This window comes from Cinclus cinclus, chromosome 25, assembly GCF_963662255.1.
Source record: "Cinclus cinclus chromosome 25, bCinCin1.1, whole genome shotgun sequence".
Classification (NCBI taxonomy): domain Eukaryota; kingdom Metazoa; phylum Chordata; class Aves; order Passeriformes; family Cinclidae; genus Cinclus; species Cinclus cinclus.
Window position 1 is genome coordinate 919619 of NC_085070.1, and position 24117 is coordinate 943735.

General features: G+C 47.5%; 1 protein-coding gene across 2 annotated transcripts in view; it reads left to right on the top strand.

The window, feature by feature from the left end:
- ARHGAP32 (Rho GTPase activating protein 32) overlaps positions 1-24117 on the top strand; it is a 145509-nt gene that overhangs the window by 34988 nt on the left and 86404 nt on the right. For both annotated transcript variants that reach the window (XM_062508565.1, XM_062508564.1), the window contains exon 5: positions 18557-18643. In XM_062508565.1, coding sequence (XP_062364549.1) covers positions 18557-18643 — 87 coding nt within the window. The remainder of the gene's footprint in view (positions 1-18556; positions 18644-24117) is intronic.

The window sequence follows — 24117 nt, forward strand, 5'->3', positions numbered from 1 at the left end:
TTGGGGTCTCTTGGGAGTGAAGATGGGCTGGGGTGTAGAAAAGAGCAGGAGTAACAGTGACACACTCCAAGGAGGAGATTTCTGTGATCGTGGGCTGACTTTGTACAATGTATGTATGTGTCATAATTGAGTTTTTGCGGGTTCAAGCAGGTCCAGAGGTTTGTCAGGTGTTTCTATCCAGCTGTTACTGCTGTGCTTTCATAGCTCATGAGATACTGTCTTGCCTCCACGTGGAGAGAAATTCCTCCTGCCCCAGACTGGAGGTGTTTGAACTTGGCTGGGCTGTTCCTTGCGGCTGTTTTTGGATCGTTTGGGTGCAGGGGAAACAGTTCTTCATTGTTTGTCTTAACTGGTACTTTCATCTCTTAAATTCTGTGCATGAAAGAATACGATTTTCCTGACAGAAGGACAGAGGAACCCTCCCCTCTTCTGTGCTGAGGAATGTGCAGTGTGAGGGGTTTGATTTCCTTTTCCAGCACTGTTTTGGTGATGTTGTGTGGTATCCAAGATGCTGCCAGGAGGGGGGCTGGGTCTCCCCGGGTTTTGACTAGACCTGCCAGAGAGGGTTTATTTCAGAATAATCTCCTTTTGCTTTCAGTTAATAATGAAACAGGCTTTAATGGGGTGTGAAATGGAAATAGAGAGAGGTAACACCAGCTGCCTTTATTTACATGTGTTAATCAACACAGACCCAAACAACAACAAATTAAACTCGAGCCATCCAGAGTGTTTGAAACGCTCCAGATTTGGCTGAGGACTTTGAAACACACGTGTCTTGTGGAAAGCTGGGAGATCAGGGGAATTTTTATTCATTTTTAAATTACCAACCATGGCAGACCCCAAGCAGAGCCCTGAAGTTGCTGTAACCCATCGTTTGCTGGGCTAGCTTTGCTTCTGAGCAGTGCTGTGGAAGGCGTTGGCTGTGCCTTTGGGGCAGGGCTGTGCTGGAGGGTGGCACAGGCAGGTGCCCACGTGTGCCAGGAGGATCCAGGGGCCCTTCTCCACACATCTGCAATTGCATCCACATGGCTCCATCAGCCAGGGACTGAAGGTGGCTTCCTTGGGAGACAGCCTGGGTGTGCTGGCTCTGCAGTGGGAGATCTGCAGTTTGATGGCACTGGATGTCGGGAGCAGAGGTTGGTTTGCAGGCAGAAGGAATTTTTTGGTTACCTGTCCAGTTCATCTCCACGGGGTTGGTGCTGGGGGTGCTGTAGGTGCTTGTAAGGGTTTGGATCTGGCAGGATACACAGTGTTACTCCTGGATGATACTCTCTCTGGAGCCACTGCCCTTGGCTTCCTGGGAAACTTGTGGATTTGGTGGTGATTTCTCTGGGAAAGAGTCAAGGCAAATTTAAGGAAATTCTGCTTCGTTCCTCTAGAGAACTTCACAATGGAGACATGAACCTGGTGGGGTGTAAAGCATGTTGTGTGCACTCCCAAACTGCCCCAGCTCATCCCCAAGTCCATAAACACCCACAGTACCAAGGAGATCAAAGAGAAATTGTTTCAGAGTTGGAAATTAATCCAGGCTTGTGATCTGCCTGTGCCAGTGAGAGCTGGATGTTGTTATTTGTGAGGATGAGAGCGATGATTTCATTTAATGAACTCAGTTTAGAGAATAGTCCATATCGTGGCTGGTTAAAATGTGATTTGTCATTCGAGGGAATTAGGATATTTTGCTTATTTGCTGGTGGGTTTTTTCCTACTTAGAAGGAAATCAGCTCTCTGGTAGGAAATATGTGATCAAGTACCAGGACTTGTTTATCAGAAGGAGCAAAATATGTGATGAAGCTAGTCTTACACTGGTTGAATCCTTTTCAGCTCCACATGTTTGTAAACTATAAATGCTGATTCTTCACTCAAAGGTTGGTATTTTGGAGGTTTTTATAATCTTAGTAATTCAGTGATAATGTGTGGTAGGGACCACACTCAGACATCCCTCTCCTGCCTCTTACAGTTCATTTCAGGATGCTTTTGACCTCAGCAAGTATGTCTCCATCCTTAGAACAGATTTTCTTCATTGTCACTTTCTGTAATCCCTTTGTCTATGACAGGCCAGGCTGCACATAGTGATGTGTAGTGACACCACCTCTGTGTCAGGAATTGCTTTCTGATTTCATCAGAACCAACCAGGTGCAGGAAGGGACTGGGAATCAGATGGGCTGAGGGACCCTGAGGGGTGAGCAGCACACGGAAGGCTCGTTCTTGATGATTATACCCTGTTTGCACTAAATGAGGCTGCTCCAGGGGTGGCCCAGACTGTGTAATTTATAGGCACTGATTTCCTTCATAAGCATTCCCTAAATGTTTATTTCCTTGTGATGTAGCACCCCACAGTCTCATTTTTTGGAGATACTATATATCTCATAAATTTTCCTAACATGTCATACCTGAAAATACAGCAACCAGTGACACCTTTTGATAAGTTTTCCAGTGTAACAGTTAAAGGCCTTCTTGAAAGTTTATTGCCCAGGAAATTTCCAAGGTTTGGGAGAAATAGGACACTGGGCAGGAAAGAAATAGAGTTTCTTTTTAACAATACTAATTTTCAGTTATTTAAATAGCATGTATTGAGCATTAAAAATTCTCAAGGGTATTATCAGAGCTCAAAGAACAAAGGAAAACTTTGAAGAGGGGGAAATTGCTATTAGCTGATGAAGAAGGTTTGAAAAGTTTGTTCCTATCATAAAAATCCATTTTACTACCTTAAAAATCCGTATTCCTGCACTGAAAGTGTATGTTCCTGTACGTGCTGTGCTACACTTACTGTTTATGAGGAACAAATGCTGATTAATTGTCTTTGCAGCCACATGAAGATGCTTTTTCGGCCTCAAGGGTGTTTGTGTTGCACCTTTATGTAGGGTATGGACAAGGGACATATAAAATAGATTGAACTTTGTTGTCAGTGTAGGCAACAAATGGGGAAAATTTGGAGAACAGCCCATGGGCAGGAGCAGAGGTATCAGGGCTGGAATGTGCAGAACTCTCTGTCCCCTCCCTGCGTTGTTAGAGAAATAAATCTGAAAAGTGGGCAAGAGACTTGGAAAATCTGTTCTGCAAATTTAAAATGACAACTTACGGGGAGTTCCTGCTGTGTGATGTTACTGAACCAGACCGCTCTGCTGACCCTGCTGGGTGCTGAGGTGATCATTCCCTGGCATTTTTGGGCTGCCTAGCCCATCTCTGACACTGGCAGTCTGAAGCAGAGTGGCCTTCAAACAGACATCATCTACAGTAAAATAAGAAGTGAAATACAGGACTGACTTCTGACATATTCAAGGTAAAAGCTGTTCGTGACTTGTGGAAGATGAAGGCTCTGACAGGGATCTGCATCTTCTGAGAACTGACTTTGTTCTACAACTTCCCTGACTTGGTCTGCAAAAATTGCACCTGAATTCGACAAGGGACCTCTGTGACCAAATATTATAAAAGCACGAGGTTGTGCTGAGAAAATGTCAGATCTTAATATTTCCCTATTACCATAATTTTGGTAATATTTATTACCTTAAATATGGTACTATTACCATTACCATAGAGAAGACGGAACTGATGTCATTCCCTGCCTTTGGTGGTAAAATCATCACCAGGCAGGGGGTGGGATGACTGAGATAGAACCTCCTCCATGGCTAGTGATTTCCAAAATGGCTGTTTCTGCAGAGAAAGGACTAAACTTGGATATTCTGGACTGGCAGAAGTGGTTTGGCATTGCGGTAGCGATTGTGGTGTTATGAGAATATTCACTTATTATGTTAAATTGCCGCTCAAATTTAAAAATTGAAACCCACATTGAACCCACGTTTTTTGGGTCTGTGGGGAAGGGGAGGATGTCCCTGCCAGTGTTAATGGTGATGAATGCTAAAGTCCAGCCAGTGAATAACAATCTGCAATATCGGATGTTGCAGATGAGCCTCATTCACTCTGTCATACGCAGACTCATTGGACACACAGACGTGTCCAGGCTGTTCATTGGCCAGGGAAGGCTTTGACAGCAAACTTTTCATCATTAAATGCTTGTTTTCTGCGGGGGCTGTGCAGCGAGCAGAGCTCCACTGTGCCAGGGCACGGGCTGCAGGGGGATTCCATGGAACTTCAGCCCGGAGTGGGCTGGCAGCAGGGGGAGAGCAGGCACAGGGAGGAATCAGCTCGCCTGGAGTGTGCTGGCTCTCACACATGTGCTGGCACTTGCTGTCATTGCTCTCTCTTCTCCCGGGCTGTGCTGCTGTGAGCGCAATCCCTGCCTGCGTTCCCTGCCTCTCTGCTGTTCTTGGCTCCCGTTAAACTGCACGGTTCATCCCGCGGCACCATCCCGATGGGAGAGTGAGGGGGAGCGGCAGGAACACCAGGAACACCGCAGGATTCTCTGCGGTGCCCATGGAGCACGAAATGGGCAGCGTGCCAGCGGAGGGGGATGGTCCTGGGAGCGCCAGGCTGCAGCAGTTCTGGGACAGAAACAGAGCCAGTGACCCCACCGTGGGCACAGACAGCTCCCTGTGATCCCACCGTGGGCACAGCTCCCTGTGATCCCCCCGTTGACACAGCTCCCTGTGATCCCCCCCGTGGGCACAGCTCCCTGTGATCCCCCCCGTGGGCACAGCTCCCTGTGATCCCCCCGTTGACACAGCTCCCTGTGATCCCCCCCGTGGGCACAGACAGCTCCCTGTGATCCCCCCCGTGGGCACAGACAGCTCCCTGTGATCCCCCCGTGGGCACAGCTCCCTGTGATCCCCCCGTTGACACAGCTCCCTGTGATCCCCCCCGTGGGCACAGCTCCCTGTGATCCCCCCCGTGGGCACAGACAGCTCCCTGTGATCCCCCCGTGGGCACAGCTCCCTGTGATCCCCCCGTTGACACAGCTCCCTGTGATCCCCCCGTGGGCACAGCTCCCTGTGATCCCCCCCGTGGGCACAGACAGCTCCCTGTGATCCCCCCCGTGGGCACAGCTCCCTGTGATCCCCACCGTAGGCACAGACAGCTCCCTGTGATCCCCCCGTGGGCACAGACAGCTCCCTGTGATCCCCCCGTGGGCACAGACAGCTCCCTGTGATCCCCCCGTGGACACAGCTCCCTGTGATCCCCCCCGTGGGCACAGACAGCTCCCTGTGATCCCCCCCGTGGGCACAGCTCCCTGTGATCCCCCCCGTGGGCACAGACAGCTCCCTGTGATCCCCCCGTGGGCACAGACAGCTCCCTGTGATCCCCCCGTGGACACAGCTCCCTGTGATCCCCACCATGGGCACAGCTCCCTGTGATCCCCAGCCTAAAGCTGTGCACGCCCAAGCTGATGCTGCTGAGATTTTCTCAGAGCAGAGAGACCTGGAGCTGTTGGGCCTTGGCTCAGGAGCCCATCCATGGAAAGAACAGAGCATTGTAGTGGGGGTAAGTAGTGCACAGCCTCAGAGACCCTTTGGGCTTACTCTGAGATCCTTTTTGTTTGCTGCAGGCATCGGGATAAAGTAAAAGTGGCTGCAAGGGCACCTGCAGCGTGGTACCAAGTGCTGCTGTGGCAATAATGAACAATTCAGATTCCAGTTGAACAAGAGTTTTTTGCAGGATCTTCAGAGGTAGTTCAAAGGAGGGGGAGGTGATTGTATTTTTGTGCAGACTGTCTTCCATGACAGATTTTAAAGCTCAGGATAATTCAAACTGTGGTTCTCCTCACTAACCTGTGGCCTTTGGGAAGATCATTTTGCAATGAGGAAGTGCAGTCAGTCTGAAAGTCATATTAATGAGGTATAGGGAATTAGCTGGTAGTGGGGTGGGGAACGTCCCAGTAGAGCTTTCCTGCCTCAGGAGAAGGGATTGGCTTTTAAGATAAATGTTTTTAGACCTCTAGTACATCTCCTGCCAAGCAGAGAAATGACAAACCAGTAATAAAAGGAGTCTCTTGCATTTTCTGATGCTAAATGTGTTCCAAACTATTGCTAATAATTCCTAGGATATACCCTATATTATGATGGTAGGGTTAGTAAAGGTGATTTTACCATTTATTTCCTTTTCTTTGTTCTTTCATATACCTTTAAAAAGAATATTTGGAATATAAAGGAATATCTGTTGTCAAAGTGAGTGCATATTGACTCTGAACTTTTACCTGGATAATTTAGTAGACTGTTATTCCATGTTTCTGAGGCAGATCTGTGGGTATGTGAAGCAGACTTGGATAAATCTTTCATCAGGTGCAGGGACACGTAATGCTCACTTGGATGTTGTGCTGACAGGAGCCACAGAGCAATCTGCAGTCGACAGAGAAGTTTTAGGAAGTTACATGTGTTTCTTCAGTCATAGCCAGTAGATTATTAAGCAGACAAAATTAGCATCTGGACTTTCTAGGAATGACTTTGTCCATGTGATATCTCTGGTCTGTTCCCTGGAAGCTCGGTGTAACTCCAGGCTTTCAGTGAGCAGCACAAGAGGGTGCTCAGCATCTCCAGCCCTCCAGTGCTAAATCCTTGTGAGAATTCCCCTGTTCCTTGCCCTGCCAGGCTAAGGCTCTGTAACTGTCAGGATGTGTCCCAAAGCTCCCTTTGTGATGACTCAGCTCCTTGGCATTTTTGTAGGAGAGCTGGACTTAAACCACTTCCTATTTCCTGCCTATCTTTGCTCCTTGCTTTTCTAAGGGCCACTGAGCCTTTCATCCCTAGTACCTTGATTTGCATATGTGGAGAGAGGGAATCCTCTCATACTTTTTTCCCCCCTCCATAAATTGGTCAGGCTGAGTGACACCTTTCACTTGGTTGGTGGTGCTGCTGCTGCTGATACAGCACCTGTGTCACTCAGAACTCTGAGCTTCATGTTTGCCATGAGTTAAAGAAACTGAAGGGGCTTTGTGTTTTGTTTCTCTGTGTGTGAGTGGCTGAGCAGACTGAGCAGAGTAACCAGGGTATTTCCACTGGAAGCTTTCAAATTCCTGCACAGTGTGTATGGTGCTGTTTTTCACACACAACATTCAGCCACTCTTGAGATTGAAATTAATTATTTGGGATGTTTAACTTGTGGCTTTTTTCCTTACACTGATTACTTACAGCACACTTCTGTGAATCCCATCCCATCCCATCCCATCCCATCCCATCCCATCCCATCCCATCCCATCCCATCCCATCCCATCCCATCCCATCCCATCCCATCCCATCCCATCCCATCCCATCCCATCCCATCCCATCCCATCCCATCCCATCCCATCTCATCCCATCCCAAACAATTCAGTGTACTCTGGAGGTACTTCCAGGTATGTCCCTCCAAGTACTGTGCCACTCAGTGAGAGCCAAATCTCAGAAGTTTGAAACAAAACATGAAGTTCAAGATCTTCTTCCTGGTCCCGAAATGCTCCAAAAGTTACTTTTTGTAAAGTCATTCAAATATGTCTTCAAATTCTTTTTAAATCAAACCTCTCTGCTTGGGGCATTGTTTTTTTATAGTATCTGGAGGTGTCTGTGCCAGGAATTGCTGTTGTTTGTAATTAGATTTTGTCAGCAGTGTAGTGTTAACGGGAGCCTCTGCTCACAGTCATTTAACCCAGCCTTGCAATTTTTAAAATTAAGGAAATATTTATTTTATGCCGTATTTTTATGGAAATTGAATTTGGAAGGGGATAAGTTATGCACCCCAGGATTGTTTTCATTTCCTTGTGGCTGCACCACAGCCATTTCCTTTCCTTGGGAAAAGCAAAGCCCTAGGGAATGCAGAGCTCGAGGTGAGGTTGGCCAGGGATGGAGCTCTGGGAACAAGAGCCAGACATCACACATGCTCCTGGAATGGGCTGTTTGCACCAAACAACAACATAACCATTCCATCAGCAACGTGCCACAATGGAGGGAGGCTCTGTGTGTGCTGAGCCTGATGCATCCGCGCTCGGCTGACCCTGCCAGCTCTCCTTGGAGGAGCTGTGGTTTCAATTCCCACCAGAGGCGTGCTGGCAGAGCTCTGTGATTTGTGTTTGATCCCATGGGATGTCTCTTGGTGGCCAGAAGTCATAGATGGGAGTCTGTAAGAGATTCTGCTCATTCATTTTCTAGTTCTCAGTCCCTGGAGCGTGTGTCCATGCAGGGGAACACAGGGAGGTCACTCCTGTGCACTGTGATGTGGGGAATGGCCTGATAACCTCCCCTGGGACAAGCTTGCAAGAGGAATGTGATTGCCTGAACCAGTCCATGTTCCCAGCCAGGCTTGGGCACTGTTACTGAGCTCAGGCACTTTCCAGGCTCTTGCTCTTTGGAACTTCCTACCCCTTGTAAGTCTGGTGAGAGAACAGCTTTCTGTGCCTGTGGCTGTTGGTTTGAGAGCCTCTGCTCAGTGTTGTATTCCATGTTGTCTCCTGAAACCCCAGGGACTGGAAGTTATGTCCCCCCAAAGGAGAAGGAAATGAGGTCATCATGGAATCAAAAGAACCTGCAGGAAAGAAATCAATGAAGCAAATCTAATAGTACCTCTGTGTTTCTCCCATGTCTTCCCAAATAATTCCAAGTGACCTCGATTCTGTGTCATAAAAAATTAATAAAGTCCAGGCTTCACCCAGCTAGGGTGGGAAGCAGTTCTCAGCCCAGTGGCTTCAGTCTATATAGTTCAACACTGTTTATCTGAAGGCCATGATTTCTGTAGCCTGTAATCCTGAAATTTCCGAATCATGGAATAGAAGGAGTGTGGACGTTTCTCAACATAGAGAGCTTTAGAGACAAAAGACAAACCCAGGGAATTCCAAGCAGAAACCCCACAGGTGGCAAATGGAACCCATGGAGCAATCCAGGATGTTCTGTGCTCTGTGCCTGTCCCCAGTGCCTGAGGCCCTGCTCTGCCTACAGCTGCACAAAGGGGTGTTCCTGCTTTGTTTTTAATAATCTCAGATATTTTAATTCCGTGAAAACATTCTGTTTGCAGACACTCAGAAGTTGTTTTTGCTTAATGGGGTCTCCAGTGACTGCATCTTAGAAGTTTTTATAAATATTTCATCGCTTATGAAGATTGATCTTCTTACACATTTAAGAGGAGATAAAATGGTGAGATCACTTGCAGCTTAATACGGGAGAATCTGAGGAAAGTGATAGAACTGATATTTTGTGTCATATTTTGTGTCTCAGCAAGCTTAGGCATCAAATAGACTTTTCTTAGGAGTTAAACAGACTCCAGCAGTTACACAACTGGGGCCTGCGTTGGCAGCTCCACCTGGGATCGGGGATTGGAAGGGGGATCTTTCCAAGCTGTGCATTTCTGACTGCACTTAGGTCAAGTTACTCCTCATTTCACCTCCAGAGAGGCACCAGCTGGATTCTCTGTGATTTGTGTCTCAGAGCAGCTCTACGGCAGCAGTATGCAGGGTACCCTCCTGTCCAGAACAGCATTTGAGATTGGAAAGGGTAAAGTTCGCAAGGAATTGCCTTTCCTTTCCTCTTGCTGCATGCAAGAGAAATATGGCACTGGGCAAGTGTTTTGCCTGGTTTCATACTTATTCTAGATTTCTCTCTTAGCTGATTAATGTCCCTTAACATGCCTTACCTTTTACCCTGTGTCTGATGGACCAGAGTGGACCTGTCCTGCCCCAGTCCCTGGAAAGCTAAAAACGCAGCAGATCACATCTCAGAGTCTTCACTGCCAACTCAAAGTGATGCCATTACCCATCCCTCTGGGAAGAGCTCAGGGGATGTGTATTTAAAAAGTTGCAATAGTGTGTCCCAGAACAGGAGCTCTGCTTTTTTTCCATGGGAGCCCAGCAGGCTCTTCTCAGTGTCCGTACATTCCATCCCTGGAAGTGTTCAAGGCCATGTTGGAAAGAACTCTGAGCAAGCTGGCATAGTGGAAGGTGTCCCTGCTCGTGGTAGGGGGTAGAGGGAGATAGAAGCTTTAAGTTCCCTTCCAATGCACAGCATTCTGGGATTCTGTGATTTTAAAGTTATTCTCTGCCGGAGTTTTGATTTTGAAGGACTTCAAGGAGTGTCCCAGATGTTCTCATCTCTCTCAGAAGCACCAAGATGTGTAGCGCTTGTGCATGACCTCACTGGAAGCTTATTTTAAAAACGCAGTAACCAAATAGCCCAAAGGAGACCTGTTCTTGTGCTTGCAAGGCACAGATGGAGCCATTGCTGTATCCAGTACCAATAAAGCACCCCAAGGATCCTGCTGGGGTTGGGATTTGCCCTTTTCTCTAGCTCTTCATATTTATAAACCATGGACTTACTAGTCTTGAAGGTGAAGCTCAGATGAAGGGATGCTGACTGCTGAATAATCAGCCTGCCATAGGAAGAAATTGTCTTGTGTGATTTGCAAGCTTAAAATAATTCTGGAAGTAACTACAGGCAAAACACACACCCCACAGCCTCTTACATCTACTCTGTGTGAGTTCTTGCATAAAACCCAACTTCTGAGTATACCTGTGATTGGATGAGAACTTGTGTCTGCTGGGAAAGGGGTTTACTGTGCCCAGCTCTGGGGTTCCTCATGAAATAAGGATGTTGAGCTGCTGGAGCAACTCCAGAGGACACTATGGAGATGTTCCAGGGCTGGAGACCCTCTGCTTTGGAGCCAGGCTGGGAGAGCTGGGGGTGCTCTCCCAGAGGAGAGTGCTTCCTGGAGAGGAGAAGCTCCAGGGAGATCTTAGTGTCCCTTCCTTCTTAGTGCCTAAAGGGGCTCCAGGAGAGCTGGAGAGGGACTTAGGACAAGGGATGGTGTGCCAGGACACAGGGAATGGCTTCCCACTGCCAGAGGGCAGGGCTGGATGGGATATTGGGAAGGAATTCCTCCCTGTGAGGGTGGGCAGGCCCTGGCACAGGGTGCCCAGAGCAGCTGTGGCTGCCCCTGGATCCCTGGCAGTGCCCAAGGCCAGGTTGGATGTGGCTTGGAGCAGCCTGGGACAGTGGAAGGTGTCCCTGCCCAAGGCAGAGGATAAAATGGGATGGGCTAAGATCCCTTCATAGCCAAACCATTCTGGGATTCTGTGAGTCCATTTCCCATCTATCCCTCATATCCTTGCACATTCCAGGGATGTTTTCTGTTGTACTGTGCTCAAATCATGGGGAGAAAACAGGCTGTCACAGATCACAAAATATCCTGAGCTGGCAGGGACCCAGTGGGATCATCCAGTCCATGCCCCAGCTCTGCACAGACACCCCCAAATCCCACCCTGAGCATCCCTGGCAGCACTGTCCAAACACTCCTGGAGCTCTGGCAGCCTCAGGGCTGTGCCCATTCCCTGGAGAGCCTGGGCAGTGCCAGCACCCTCTGGGAGAAGAACCTTTTCCTGATAGCCAACCTAAACCTCCCTGACACAGCTCCTGCCATTCCCTTGTGTGTCACTGCATCACAGAGAGGATCTGTTCATGGAGATGCTTTGCCTCTTTCCTAGAGAGATGCCTGGGAGTTTAATTGTGGCATCAAAACCCTTCCACACAGTATCTCACACTCTGCACAAAACAGGCATAGGTGGGAACTAGAGAAGCACAGAATGCTTGGCTTTGGAAGGGTCCTTAAGGATCCGAGTCCAGCTGTCCTGGGAGAGCTGTGCTTGGGTCTCTGTTCACCCTGGTGCTTCTGGTGGCTGACTGTGGATGGGCAGGCCCCTGGTGCTCCATGGAGTGTCCAGGTATAATGTCCAACCCTCCACATGCAGGAAGGGGTTTACTCGCACCCTGGGGAGCCTGGAGTTGTGATTGCATGGCATCACACGAAGTACATTTTCCTTTTTTCTCTTATCAAGCCCTGTTTGATTTTTTTTGTGCATTTTTTGCTGCTTTTTGAGCACTGTGTTGGAGTTTTCAAAGGGATGATTTAGAATAGCGGGGGGAAATGGAGAGTCAGATAGAAAAGTGCTCTTTAAACAGGGCTTTCTTGTCTTTACTTTGATCATTACTTTAGGATATTTATGCTTGGGTAAAGAAATCGCTCCATGGAAAATGTTCTTTTTCTGCTCTGAAGCCACAGTTGAGGATGAAACAAGAAAGCAGGAGAAGATGGCAAGTATGTGGGAGGATAATTAGTACATTTAACAAGATAAAGCTGGAATGAGGCAAAATAGGCCATATAAATACATTTATGTTGTCCTAGTAATTAGGTAGAAAACATTTCCCTGTTTGAGAAGATTTGCCAACCTAAAATTTCAAATACAGTAAAATAAAATCTTCACATGTACAAAAGGCAGGTCTGGAAAGATGCCCCATTACCAGACAAGCTGCTGTGAGTAATGGCCTGGGTAATGAGAGTGGAGTGAGGCTTGGATCAGCAGGATAATTTAGAAACTGGTGCAGGAACTGGCTGTTGATGACTGGAGCTGAGAGATGTGGTCAGAGCTTTTCCTTATAATGAAGCAGCATCTCGGAGTTTAATCAACTTTTAATTTCTTTAGGATTTGTCCCAAGGATATTTGGGTCTTAGAATTATTGTTTTTTATCAAACATAGTCATGTTTCACAGGGAAATGAACCTCCTGCTCCTTGCCTTTGGCCACTAGTCAGACCCACTGCATACATTCCATGAAGGTGCCACTGGTCCTGGGCCTTTGGCCTCGTTTGATTTGCTAAATTGCACAAACATCATAAATTAACAGACATTAAAGTGTGGTGGTTTAGGAAGGGAAAAAAATGTTAATTCCTAATACTGTCAGAAAAATGTTATCACATGTAGCAGTGCTTTGGAGGCTTAATGGGCTTTTGCCAGGTGTGAGCAGCAGCAATTCCCATTGCCTGTGTCTGGCTGCCTTCCCTAGGAATTTAACCTGAAATTCCATCCTTGGAAAACATGACAAGCTCACCAGCTTCCCTTGGAACTATGACACAACCTCTGCCAAGAAAAGCAGCAGCCTTTCCACTGGCTTAAAACTCCTTGCTAAAGTCTTGGTCAGCATTCCTGCCATCCCTTGTCTCCTGGAGATTCCTATAGATGTGAGCTCCTCATCCCACCTGGATCACTGGGACAGATGCTGCCAATTGGTTGTGTTGTATCACAAGGGAGAGGGTCTGCTAATGAGGCTCAACTTGCTTGTACTTTACCTTATCATAACTAATAACAACTAAGTTATATTTGGTATGTAAATGCAATTATATATTTATTATATTTTATATTATATGTATAATTTATTATATAAATATAATAATATTTATTTTTGCACTACAAGTAATGCACTCATATTTATATGCCTATATTTAAATACATACCACAATGTAATTATATCTATTTGGTGAATGACATTGTTGTAAATAGCAATAATTTATAGTAAGTAATTAATATTTTGAAGCATAGAGAAAGAGCTGTAGAGAGCAGCTGTGGTTTTTTGTCCAGGGAGCTGGGAAAGGGGCTCAGGCTGGAGAAAAGGAGGCTCTGGGGGGACCCTGTGGTTCTGCACAACTCCCTGACAGGAGGGGACAGCCGGGGGGTCGGGCTCTGCTCCAGGGAACAGGGACAGGAGGAGAGGGAACGGCCTCAGGTAGGGCCAGGGGACATTTAGATTGGATGTTGGGGAAAACTTCTTCCTGGAAAGGGCTGTCCAGCCCTGACACAGCTGCTCAGGGGCACTGGTGGGGGCCACATCCCCAGAGGGATTTCAAATCCATGTGGATGTGACACTTGTTAGATGTGGCTCAGCAGTGGCCTTGGCAGTGCTGGAGGAACGGTTGAACTCCATCATCTCAGAGGCTTTTCCAGTCTCATCAATTCCATGATTCTCCATAATTTGTTTGACTGGCTATGAAATGTATGTTTTCCATGAGAAACCCTCAGGTCAGGGTCAAGGACAGGCAGGTTTCTGTCACCATCTTTGAGAGATGCCACAAATACCTCTGCCAGCTCAGATTGGTGACAGATATTTGTGATTGGCCCAACATTTTCCTGAAGAAGCTCCTGTTTGCTCCCTGTGGCTTGATCTGTCTCAGTTCTGCACTAACAGTGTCCCTAAAACCTCTAGCAGGAGCAAGTCCCTGGTGTGCACACACAATATCACCTGTCAAGGTCTTGGCTTTCTGCTGGCTCCCAGCCATGCCATCATTATCCAAGGAATTCTGATGAAACCTGAGAGGTGCCGTGTGGAAACTAAAATCTACTCCAGGAATTGTAGGAATTATTTTACAGGGTTTTGCTGCTCTCTGGAGTGTTATTCCCTTTCTGTGTCCCAGGTCAGTGTAGCTCCACACCTCTGACATGAGATGGGGTCTCAGTTGGATTACTTTAATTAAGGTTTGCTAAAAGTTTACACCATTACCTGCACAGACACGTTTGGAGTTTGGGAAGGTTGATCTGCTCCTTCTATTTGGAATCAGATTATTTTTCTAGCTTACAGTTCTCATTAATTAATTGTCATCTAATTACTGAATGCCTCCCTGATTAAATTCTAACCTTAACACTGATTCTTTTGGGGAGGTGGGGGTTTGTTCTGGCTTTCTTATTTTCTTTTATGTTTTGTTTTCTCTTTCTTACATATTTTAATTTTACTGTGAGCTCTCTGCCACAGCTCTGTATTACTTGCTGTGATGTGCATGAGTGAGATCAGTACATTCATGGCTTTATGAAGCAGAAGTTGAAGTGAGTTCCACAGACAAATCAAAGCTACACTTCCCAGGCTTCTCACAAATTACCCTTTCACCAGGAGAGCTGTGTGATGGAGTTGACATCACACGGGAAACAAGGAGGTGAAAGTTAAAGCTGGCTGAATCAGATTCCTTTGACATCTGGGGCTCGGGGGCACCAGGTCTTACCTGGTCAGGATTTGGTACTTTGTTAGTAGCCAGCAATCCCTGTCCTGTCAACAGATTTATGTAGTGCTTTTCCTGAGATGATTTTTCAGAGCTTTTGCAGTTTGTAAGATGAGCATGCAAGACTCTGCAGCGGTTGGAAGTAAAAAAAGTGATTGCACAGATCTCAAGAGTTATCCTTTAATTATTTTTAATTCTGAACATGCCATATCATAACTCAGCCTCCTGCTTTGTTGCTGTTCTTCCCTACAAGAAGAATGACCAATACATTTTCCTCTGTGAGAGACCCCTGTAATCAGTCCCATTATCACCCAGTTTGCCAGAGATGAGCCTCTGTCTCATGAACTAGAAGCATTTTGAATTTTAACCTCCTTGTATATGTGATCAGCCAAGTCTTGGCCAGCAAGCACTGCTCTTTTGGGCAAAAAGAACCCAAAGCTTGTGGTACGAGTTTGCTGGTAGAGGAAAAATGATCTGTGCTGAATTCATCATCAGTTCTCAGTGGGTCTATGAAGGGTGGAGTCTCCTAGACTTGTCCCCAGCTGTGTAAAGACAAATTGAATTTGAGCAATGCCTTGGCATTGCTGCCCAGAGGAGCTGTGGCTGCCCTATCCCTGGAAGTGTCCAAGGCCAGGTTGGAGCAACTTGGGACAGTGGAAGGTGTCCCTGCCCAAGGAACCTGATGAGCTTCAAGGTCCCTTCCAACCCAAACCATTCTGGAATTCCCTAATTATGTAATGTTTAGAAGAACTCTATGTTTTCCACACGCATGAAGTGTGGTGTGACCGTTTTTAAGGTTTTCTTTGTGTATCATGGAATGCTACCAATTAATAGTTTAGGATACTCTAAAGGTAATTTATGAAACTGGTCATATCCACTCATCCTAGTTAAGCATATATATTTCAACAATAAATGAACCTAATGGGATCTAATGCCTCATAATTGTTCATCAGCCAATTTCAATGTGAAGAAGGAACACTGCAGATTATATATTACAAAGTATATGCTGTTTAAGTCTGATCAGTTGCAATAAATGCTATTTACAGATAATTTACCTCAGGAAAACACATAGGCACAGTTACAGGAGTATCCACCAGCCCCACTGGCTCCTCTGTTCTTTAAGAACACAAAAATCAATGTCCCACTTTGGAGCCAACCAGATTCTGCCTGTGAGTCATGTTCAGAGTCCAGTAAGGTCAGGAGAGACCTCTGCTCTGTGCTTAAGATTTCAAATCAAGCCTGGGGGCAGCTGTGCTTTCCAGGATGTTCTGTTTACAAGGAATACAGCAGCAGGAAAGGCTTTTAAACATCAGGACATCCATGATTTTTGGGAGAGCTTTGGTGCATGTCTATTAACAAAGCAAAATACAAACTGAACCACACAGGGACAGGGAACATGAGCAAATATTCATCTTTGGGAGCATTTTGCTGTGAGGACAGGTGGATAAACCCCACAGATTTTCCTGTGTAAACAGTTTCTGTCTCCGTCCCAGTCAGCATGAGGCTGCCTGTGGGAGAGGAGCAGTGTTTAGCTGGTTTTCACAATTCCCCTCTGAAATGAGGCAGGTGCATGGGTGTGGGAGCATCAGTGGGCTGAAACATCACTTGTCCCCACACTGAGTTTGTGTGAGCAGTGCCTGGAGTGGGGCTGACTGGGAGGGTCAGTGCAATAAGTGTAACCTTCCTGAATGTGATCAGCAGGATGGTCCTCAGGCAGATGTGCCTTGGGAAGGAAGATTTCTGTAGCTCAGTGTCCTGCTCACACCTCCAGCTGATCCTGAGGGCTCTGTACGGAGCCCTGGCGTGCCTGGAGCCCAGCCTGGTGTCAGTGTGAGAGGGAGGTGATGAATTCACCTCTGCCCCATGCTCTGCTGCTCAGTCAGAATTCCTTTCAGGGAGCTCTGCAGTTGCCTGTTGATGATTTTGTTACCTGGCTGGTGTTTTTTTGGGGCCTGTGGTGATGAGCTTTGCCACTCATACACTCATTGAAGGGACACCTGAAATTCCCTTGGGGGCTGGAGGGTCTGTGTGCCCTCAGTGAGCACAGGGAAGATTAGAGGATGGAAACCTTTCTCCAGGAGAAGGAAACCCACATTTGATTCATAGAATTTCAGAATTGGGTTGGGTTGGAAGAGCCCCTAAAGTTCATCTTACTCCACCCCTGCCACAGGCAGGGACACCTTCTCCTGTCCCAGGCTGCTCCAGCCCGACCTTGGGCACTGCCAGGGATCCAGGGGCAGCCACAGCTTCTCTGGGCACCCTGTGCCAGGGCTTCAACCACCCTCACAGGGAGCAATTCCTTCCCAAAATCCCATCTAAGCCTGCCCTCTGGCACTGGGAAGCCATTCCCTGTGTCCTGTCCCCAGTCCCTCTCCAGCTCTTCTGGAGCCTCTTTATGCCCTGGCAGGGGCTCTGAGCTCTCCCTGGAGCCTTCTCTGCTCCAGGCTGAACACTTCCAGTTCTCTCAGCCTTTCAGAAGGGCTGCTCCAGCCTTTGGATCATCTCTGTGGCCTCTTTGAACCAGAGCTCCTCAGACCTGGCGAATGTGGAAAATATCTACAGCATGTGTGAGCCTTCCTTTACTGTATGCCTTGGGTTTCCTGTGGCTGTGGCTGTATTTTCAAAACTCAGTAGCACTTCAGATGTGATCTTTGATAGCACAGAATGATGGTAAAGGTGGAGGGAAGGTGCAATCCAGAAGCAATGGTTGTGTTTAATCACATTAATGGCAGCAGTCTGTGCTGATAATAAACTGTACTAATCCAAAGACCTTCTTTGGTCCAGGAATGTTGTTATTTACCTGTCTGCAGCCATCAGAAAAGAAATGAAACTCCTATTCCAGGAGTTGGGTTGGTGAAGGGAGAGGGTTGAATCGGTGTGTGGTAGGACTTCCCTATAGAGAGAAGGGAGATTCTGGCAGAATGAAGTGAAACAAATTCCAGGTGTCATGGTCATTTGTATAGAGAGAACTTTGCCTTTTTTGTCCTTCTTTCATGAGATGTCTCTCACTACCCACGTCTGATTTTCATTTGCTTACGTTTATTAAAAGCATCAGCTTGGGATTCTTCACCTCAGCTTTTTTCCATTTCTGCTTTCATTTTATTCAGGAATTTTTTTTGGTCTTGGCTAATTAGGATTTTTTTACGGCCTTTTAAGTTGTATGTACACATTTCCTTTATTTATTTGCTTTACAAACAGCCTTAACTTGCTTATGATGATTTGTAATTTCTGTTCTCAGAGAAGATCATTAAACATAAGCCATTTTAGTGGGATAACAGGGCCAGGAGTGGGATTCTCTGGGCTTGGTCCATGTGCAGAAATGTCTCCTCACTGCTCTCACATAAACACATCCTGATGATGCAGTTAATTATTCTGGGTGTGATGAAAGGTGCTGTAAAACTCTCTGCTGGAGGGAATTGCTTGACAACACTGAAATTAGGAGATATGTTTTATTATCTAATGTCTGCCTGAATGTATAAAATAAAAAAATAAATAAAATGTGGGGGGGGGGGGTAGAATGTGGGGGGAGAAGCACTGTTCTATATTCACTATCCATGAATATTCATAGAGATGTTTTCAGTGAATAATTAATTTTGCAGACTTCTAAGCTGGAGGTTTAATTCCTGCCTCAAACCGTTTGCCTCCCCATAATTGTTTTATTTTTGAACCATATTTTTATTTTTAACCTGTCAGGTGAGGTTCCAGAATCCAGTGGCATTCCAGGGTCTGTGTGTCCTGAGTGTCTCCCCTGTGGCAGCTCCAACGAGACATTTGCTGTTTCCCTGAGACTCAGTCTGGAGCAGGCTGGTGTGGATGCTGTGCTCCATGGGCTGTTCTGTGCCTGGTTTCTCCCCCTCACTGACCTGCTCTTCTCTCTCTGCCTCTCCCTGGCTGCAGCTCTCTCTCCCGGAGGAACAGAACGAAGTGACGAGGAATGGCTGTGAGTCCAAGGAGCTGGTGTACTTGGTGCAGATCTCCTGTCAGGTAAATGCCCTGTTTTCTCTCCCCAGCCTGGGTTTCATTCTCTTTCCACCACGGGCCTGGAATGCTGGCACATGATGCTTTCCTGTGGTGTGTCTGGGGTTTTCCACCTCTTCCCTGGCTCAGTTCCCCAGGGATGCTGCCTGTGGTGCTGCCACCAGCACATTTTAGGAGAGGAAAAGCACTGAGAGGAGAAAAAGCAAATAATCCCCACTGATGCCCAGGGATGAGCCCAGAGACAGGAGTGGGTGTGCCCAGGCTGAGGTCACTTTGAGGGGAACAGGGAAACCTGGACACACCAGTGACCCCAGCAGGGAGAATCCCAGCCAGGTTTGTTACCACAGTGTGCTGCCAGGAGTCTTGATCTGCTCCCAGACACCTGGCATGCAATTCTCAGCTCGGGAGGATTTGGCCAGAGGAATCTGCTGCTCTGTCCCATGAATTCTTTGTCTGCTGATCTGTGTGACTTTGTAAAATGCTACATAATGGGTGTGTTTTAATATGCTCTGTGAGTCACCCTTTTTGGGAGACGCAGGGCACTGGCAGGTTCAGTTCAGGTTAATGCCTGTGTCGGGTTGTTTCCCTGGCTTTAGGACAGCTCTTTCCATGATTCACCTCAGCACCCCCTGAGCATCCGTCTCATCATTGAGTATGCACAGACAGGTGGTGAATTTGCAGGGTCCCTGCTCTGCTGCCTCAGCTCTGTGCTCAGAATGGAGTGTTGTGAGAGCTGAGGAACAGAGCACCCTGCATCCTGAGGGGCAGAGCATCCCACATCCCAAGCAGCAGAGCCTCTTACCCTGTTCTGGAGATGGAGCTGAGCTCCAGCAGTGTTAATTCCAGCAGGGAATTGCTCTCTGTGGGCAGCTTTCACATGTTCCTGTACATGTTTATGCATTTGCTCTCGGGAAAGGGAAGAGAGGGTCCAAGTGGACATCTCTCAAATTTGCCAGTGTTTTGGCATTTTTCAGGGCTGTTGTAACCCCCTGGAGCCAGTCTGGCACAAAAGCAGCACTTCCCAGCTCAGCTGCCCAGGCTGACAGGCAGCACAACAAAGCCTGAGGTTGGGCAGTGCCTGGGAAAGGAAGTTTCAGGGGACTGTAGGAAGTTGGAATTGCAGTGTGTTTTGAGCCTTCCCATTTGGGGTACATCCAGTGCTTTCTGGAGGGGTGAACCCTGGATTATTCCCTGGCTATTGCAGGTGAGCCTGGAGAACATGGCAGTTTTTCTCTAGATGCAGAGCACATCACTTCTGATCCCTCTCCCACCTGACTGACACCCCCAGAGATTCACAGGCCTCAGGTATAATTGTGTCCCAAACCCTGCAGAATATCCCTGTGCTGGAGGGAGGCTCAGGAGCAGGAGAGAGCTGGGATAGGGCAGGATGGAGGTGAGGTCTGACCCCACTCCTCTGGCACCTTGCTCCCACTCTCCAGTGCTTTGCAAGGATGTGTCTGAGGGCAAAGGCATGGATTTCATCTGTATGAGGACAATGGGGGGAATTCTGAGCCTTGGCAAAGGGAGTTGATCCTTTGCAGCTGCTGTGCACCAGGCCTAGTGCCTGAGAAATTCCCTTCCCTTCCCTTCCCTTCCCTTCCCTTCCCTTCCCTTCCCTTCCCTTCCCTTCCCTTCCCTTCCCTTCCCTTCCCTTCCCTTCCCTTCCCTTCCCTTCCCTTCCCTTCCCTTCCCTTCCCTTCCCTTCCCTTCCCTTCCCTTCCCTTCCCTTCCCTTCCCTTCCCTTCCCTTCCCTTCCCTTCCCTTCCCTTCCCTTCCCTTCCCTTCCCTTCCCTTCCCTTCCCTTCCCTTCCCTTCCCTTCCCTTCCCTTCCCTTCCCTTCCCTTCCCTTCCCTTCCCTTCCCTTCCCTTCCCTTCCCTTCCCTGAACTTCCCTTCCCTTCCCTTCCCTTCCCTTCCCTTCCCTTCCCTTCCCTGAACTTCCCTGAACTTCCCTTCCCTTCCCTGAACTTCCCTTCCCTTCCCTGAACTTCCCTTCCCTGAACTTCCCTTCCCTGAACTTCCCTTCCCTTCCCTGAACTTCCCTGAACTTCCCTGAACTTCCCTGAACTTCCCTTCCCTGAACTTCCCTTCCCTGAACTTCCCTGAACTTCCCTGAACTTCCCTTCCCTTCCCTTCCCTGAACTTCCCTGAACTTCCCTTCCCTGAACTTCCCTTCCCTTCCCTGAACTTCCCTTCCCTGAACTTCCCTTCCCTTCCCTGAACTTCCCTTCCCTGAACTTCCCTTCCCTGAACTTCCCTTCCCTGAACTTCCCTTCCCTTCCCTGAACTTCCCTTCCCTTCCCTGAACTTCCCTGAACTTCCCTGAACTTCCCTTCCCTTCCCTGAACTTCCCTTCCCTGAACTTCCCTTCCCTGAACTTCCCTGAACTTCCCTGAACTTCCCTGAACTTCCCTTCCCTGAACTTCCCTTCCCTGAACTTCCCTGAACTTCCCTTCCCTGAACTTCCCTTCCCTTCCCTGAACTTCCCTTCCCTGAACTTCCCTTCCCTTCCCTGAACTTCCCTTCCCTGAACTTCCCTTCCCTGAACTTCCCTTCCCTGAACTTCCCTTCCCTGAACTTCCCTGAACTTCCCTGAACTTCCCTGAACTTCCCTTCCCTGAACTTCCCTTCCCTTCCCTCAACTTCCCTTCCCTTCCCTGAACTTCCCTTCCCTGAACTTCCCTTCCCTCAACTTCCCTTCCCTGAATTTCCCTTCCCTGAATTTCCCTTCCCTGAACTTCCCTTCTCTGAACTTCCCTGAACTCCCCTGAATTTCCCTGAACTTCCCGGAACTTCCCTTCCCGGAACTTCCCCAGTGTTTGACTGAACTCAAATGGAAACACTGGGAGTTGGCCCAGTTAAAGGATGGGCATAGAACCTGCCACCTTTGTCTCCCTTTCTTCCTTTTTTCATTTTAATTTTACTTTATTTTTATTTCTCCTTTCCCTTTCCCCGTTTCTCTTTTCTTCTCTTTCTCCTTTTTCTTTTTCCCCTTTTCTTCTTCTGCCTTTCCCCTCTTTCCCTTTTCTCTTTTTCCTTAGCGTTCCTGTATTTTTTCCTTCCTTTTTTTTTTCTTTTCCTGTTTTTCTTCTGTTTTAAAGTACTCCCCCTGGCTAACTCAAGCTTCTCCCTTCCCCAAGCCTGTGATCACCCTCTCTCATATTACTACATGTCCCTGTCTCTCAGATCCATAGAAAGCTGAGAAATTTGTGACATTTGGATCCAATGACCAGGAAGGTATGGGAGGAACTGCACAGCTGAGCGTCATTTCTGCCACAGAGATACTTCACCCCTGCCATCCCGTGGCCTCTCCCAGTGTCCGGGGAAAGATTCCATTCTATCACACATTGGACACCAGCAGTGTCTGCAGATTTGGCTCCACAGGAGAATGGAATGTGAGGTGTGAAATAGCTCATGGAATGATGGTGCAGTAGGGACAGATTTTGGCAGGGTGCATCTGGATCAGGCCAAAAATATTGAAAGAGGGAGGGAAAAAGCCTGAAAACCAAATTTGGCTTTCCTCACCCTTTGGATGTGCTTCCAGTGCTGGTGTTCAGCCACTGCAGCAGCCTGAGATGTATCCTGGATTGGTCAGGTAGACATGGGGAGTTCTGGTAGGGAGGCTGGATCCACAGAAATGTAAAAGCTAGAATAGCTGTGATTTTTTTCAGAAGCAGATAGCAAAGAGTGAGGGTGTTGCCATCCTGGCAGCTTTCAATTGCAGACTCAGAGGACTCAGTTAAACCTGTGGGTTTGGGGTTCCGTGCTGGGCCTGGCCCAGTTGGGGCTGTGCAGACCCACCCTGTGTGCTGTGGCCCATCAAATAGCATTTCCTGTGCCATTTCCCTCTGGAGCAGGCAGCAAAGCAAAGCCTTTGAGCAGCAGATATTTCAGACATCCAGCTCAGCCTTAGCTGGGTTTGACAGGACCCAGCTACTTACACTGAGGGAATTCTATTCCACTCCTTCCCAGCTGTAAGTATCATTTTAGTGGCATAAAGAGAATTAGTGCTGGATGCCTATTTTGCAAACCCTTCCCAGATAAGGTTTCAAAAAGCATTATCTGGGAGGTGTATTTGTTCTGCAAGTCAGCTTGTGAAATCCAGGCTTTGTGCAAGGTTTGGGGGGGGTGGGGGGTTAAGTCTCTGCTCAGCTTTTCTTCTACTTAAAAACCTAAAACAATTTATCCAGTTTATTAGCTCTTAAGAAGAAGAGGGAATATATAGAGAGCTGTTTCAGAGAAGAGGAGGGATAGGATTCTTCTTTTGATTCCTTTGGACAAATTTAAACATGAAAACTAGGAAATTACAAAGGGAGGGAATTAAATCCTGTTGGGAAGAGGCAATGATGGGAGGGTTTGGTTTGGTTTGGTTTGGTTTGGGATTTTTTTCAGCAATGCAGTTGGGTTTTCCTTTTTTTTTTTCCAAATAAGATTGCACTGAATTTACACATCCAGAAGATAGATTTCAGGATTTCTCTGAAAAGAGTGATATTATTAAAATAAAAGGGTCGAATCCTGCAAGGGTGGTGTGAAGATTGTGCCTGTGAGCCCTCTGAACCTGGAGACAGTAACTGGTAATCCCTGTGGTTCCTGGAGGAGCACAGGGCATGGCTGAGACCCCTGAGTAATTCATGCTGTACCTGCTGCTGTGAAAGTCCTGGGACAGTGTCTGCAACTCTTGGGAGTTTCCACAGGGATAAGCAAAGAATTTATGTGGTCTGAACCACATTTAAAAGGGGTTACTTTGTGTGTGGAGAATAAATCAGCACAAGTCAGAGCCTGCAAAAAGTCTGGAATGGGCTAATCCAGTCAATTTGTAAGAAAGGCTGGAAATGTGCCTTTTGAAAGTTTTGGGATTTTCTTGTGACATTGCATCAACTCCCTGTGTACTTATTTAAATGTTACAACAGAACAATGCCCAGTCTCAGTTTTTTTGTTCTGAAAAATGAAAGAAACTTTGCTGTTTACAGAAAAAAATGCTGTTTACAATGTGAAATTTGTGGTGTTTGAACACCTTAGGTATCATTTTTTGGTGTTGTTTTGAGTATCAGGGAGAGAACAAGGGCTGGCTGTGGAGATGTTCACATTCTGAGGGAGGCTGTGACCTCCAGCCTTTCCCAAGGCTTTGGCTGCTCATGTCCATGCTCACAGGTGGATTGTTGGGACAGCAGTGACAGGCACTGCTCAGCAGGGATGTCAGACTGCACAGGCAGAGCCAGGGTGACACAGTCTCAGGGATTAAACACAGGCTGACTGCTGTGGTGCCAGCCCAGCCCCAGCACCTTTCCTGCTCCCACTTTCCAGGGTATAATGCCAGCAAAAGAAGCCCTTTTCTGCTCCAGCACTGCTACATTTCTAAGGCTGCTCCCAGAGCAGGAATTCTCATTGTCCAAGCAGGGTTTTCTCCATTTTCCTGCTCCCATTTTCAGGCTGGCAGGAGCTGAGCTATTCCTGTGGCACGGGATGCCCAGTGCTGTGCCC